The sequence below is a fragment of the Octopus bimaculoides genome, chromosome 14 (assembly GCF_001194135.2).
Source record: "Octopus bimaculoides isolate UCB-OBI-ISO-001 chromosome 14, ASM119413v2, whole genome shotgun sequence".
NCBI classification, from domain to species: domain Eukaryota; kingdom Metazoa; phylum Mollusca; class Cephalopoda; order Octopoda; family Octopodidae; genus Octopus; species Octopus bimaculoides.
In genome coordinates, this window is record NC_068994.1 from 55,069,468 (window position 1) to 55,071,023 (window position 1,556).

At 33.0% G+C, this 1,556-nt stretch overlaps 1 protein-coding gene across 1 annotated transcript in view; it reads left to right on the top strand.

The window, feature by feature from the left end:
* Nucleotides 1-1,556, top strand: part of LOC106872318 (procathepsin L) — a 16,896-nt gene that overhangs the window by 8,158 nt on the left and 7,182 nt on the right. Inside the window, exon 2 of the mRNA XM_014919263.2 lies at nucleotides 781-927. Coding sequence (XP_014774749.1) covers nucleotides 782-927 — 146 coding nt within the window. The 5' untranslated portion in view covers nucleotide 781. The remainder of the gene's footprint in view (nucleotides 1-780; nucleotides 928-1,556) is intronic.

Genomic DNA, 1,556 nt, shown 5'->3' on the forward strand with positions numbered 1-1,556 from the left:
TTTTTTTTTTTTTTTTTTTTTTACCTTTTCCAATGTGCCAGGGACTGGTAATATTTCTTAGTAATATTAATTTATTCCGGAAACAATATATATAATGAATATAATGAAAGTTGTCAATTTTTTTTGTCTTCTATTTATTTTGTAAACAAATGATACAGTATTACATAAGCTGATAAGTTGTTTACTGCAGTGCATAAGGCAAAATTACTGAAATTCTGCTACCGTTTTTCTTTCTTTTCTGGATATTTGCCACGTACTGGCAGCTGATGGGTCACAGACCACCACTCTGAGTAGCACTGCTCTACATGTCTTTTAATCTTTATAAAAAATTTTCATTCAGAATTAAAGTATTATGAAAGTCACTCAGCAACAAAAAAGCCAATGTGTCATTCCATTCATCATAGTCACATGATCAGATAAGCAATTGTAAAAAAAGAAAAAGTTTTAGAAGGCAATGTTTGAACAAATGTATAAAGACTGTTGTCCTTCAACAATATTTGCTTGTGTGCTGTTGAGTAAATATATTCTATATTTTTTACTAGTATTCTATTATGTTAGAATAACATTCTATTATTATTTCAGTCATGAGACTAATGCTATGTTGGGATACGACTCTCAAAGGTTTTTTTAAGGTCAATTATATTGTTTCCAGAAATAATTTCAATCCGTTTATCTTATCAATTGCCTACAAGCTGAGTTTTTGTTTTGTTTGTTTGTTTAATTGCCACGGTGATATATTTGCTGTATTTTTAAAATATTTTTTGAATTTCTTTCTTTCAGAATGTTTAACTTTCTGGCAATTCTCTTGGTGGCTACATGCGTTGTTGCATATCCATTTGACACTAGCTCGTATTTGGATGATGAATGGGCCATATTCAAAAACGCATTTAATAAAATTTACGAAACAGAATCCGAGGAGTACTTCAGGTAAATATTTTCCATTTGTGTCCTTATGGGCCCTTTTCATCATGTTGTACTGTTACTCCCTACACATTTTTTTTCTCTCTCCATTTTGTTTTCCTCTTAATCCTTTCTGTTGAAGAGCATATGCTCGAAACATCAAAGACTTTTCCATTCTTCTTGAGTGTTAAACTAACACGGCTGCTTCTTGTTCCTTCACCTGTCTTTGTCTTTTGTTTTCTGTAAATCTGAACTATATATATATATATATATATATATATATACGGCAGGCTTCTTTCAGTTTCCAGCTACCAAATCCACTCACAAGGCTTTGGTCAGCCTGAGACTATAATAGAAGACACTTGCCCAAGGTGTCATGCAGTGGGATTGAACCAGGAACCATGTGGTTGGGAAGCAAGCTTCTTACCACACAGCCACTCCTATGCAAATATTTGGTGTGCATCATCATCATCATTGTCGTTGTTCTGTGATTACTTCCATGCTTGCATGTATCGGACAGATTATCAGGGTGTCCAAGTCACCTATTTGTTAGGGGCTATTGTTATTTTAGACTGGTGCCCTAACTGGTGCCCAACCACTTTACATTGTGTATTGTGTGCATTTTTTTTTTTTTTTTTTTTTTTTTTTTTTTTTTT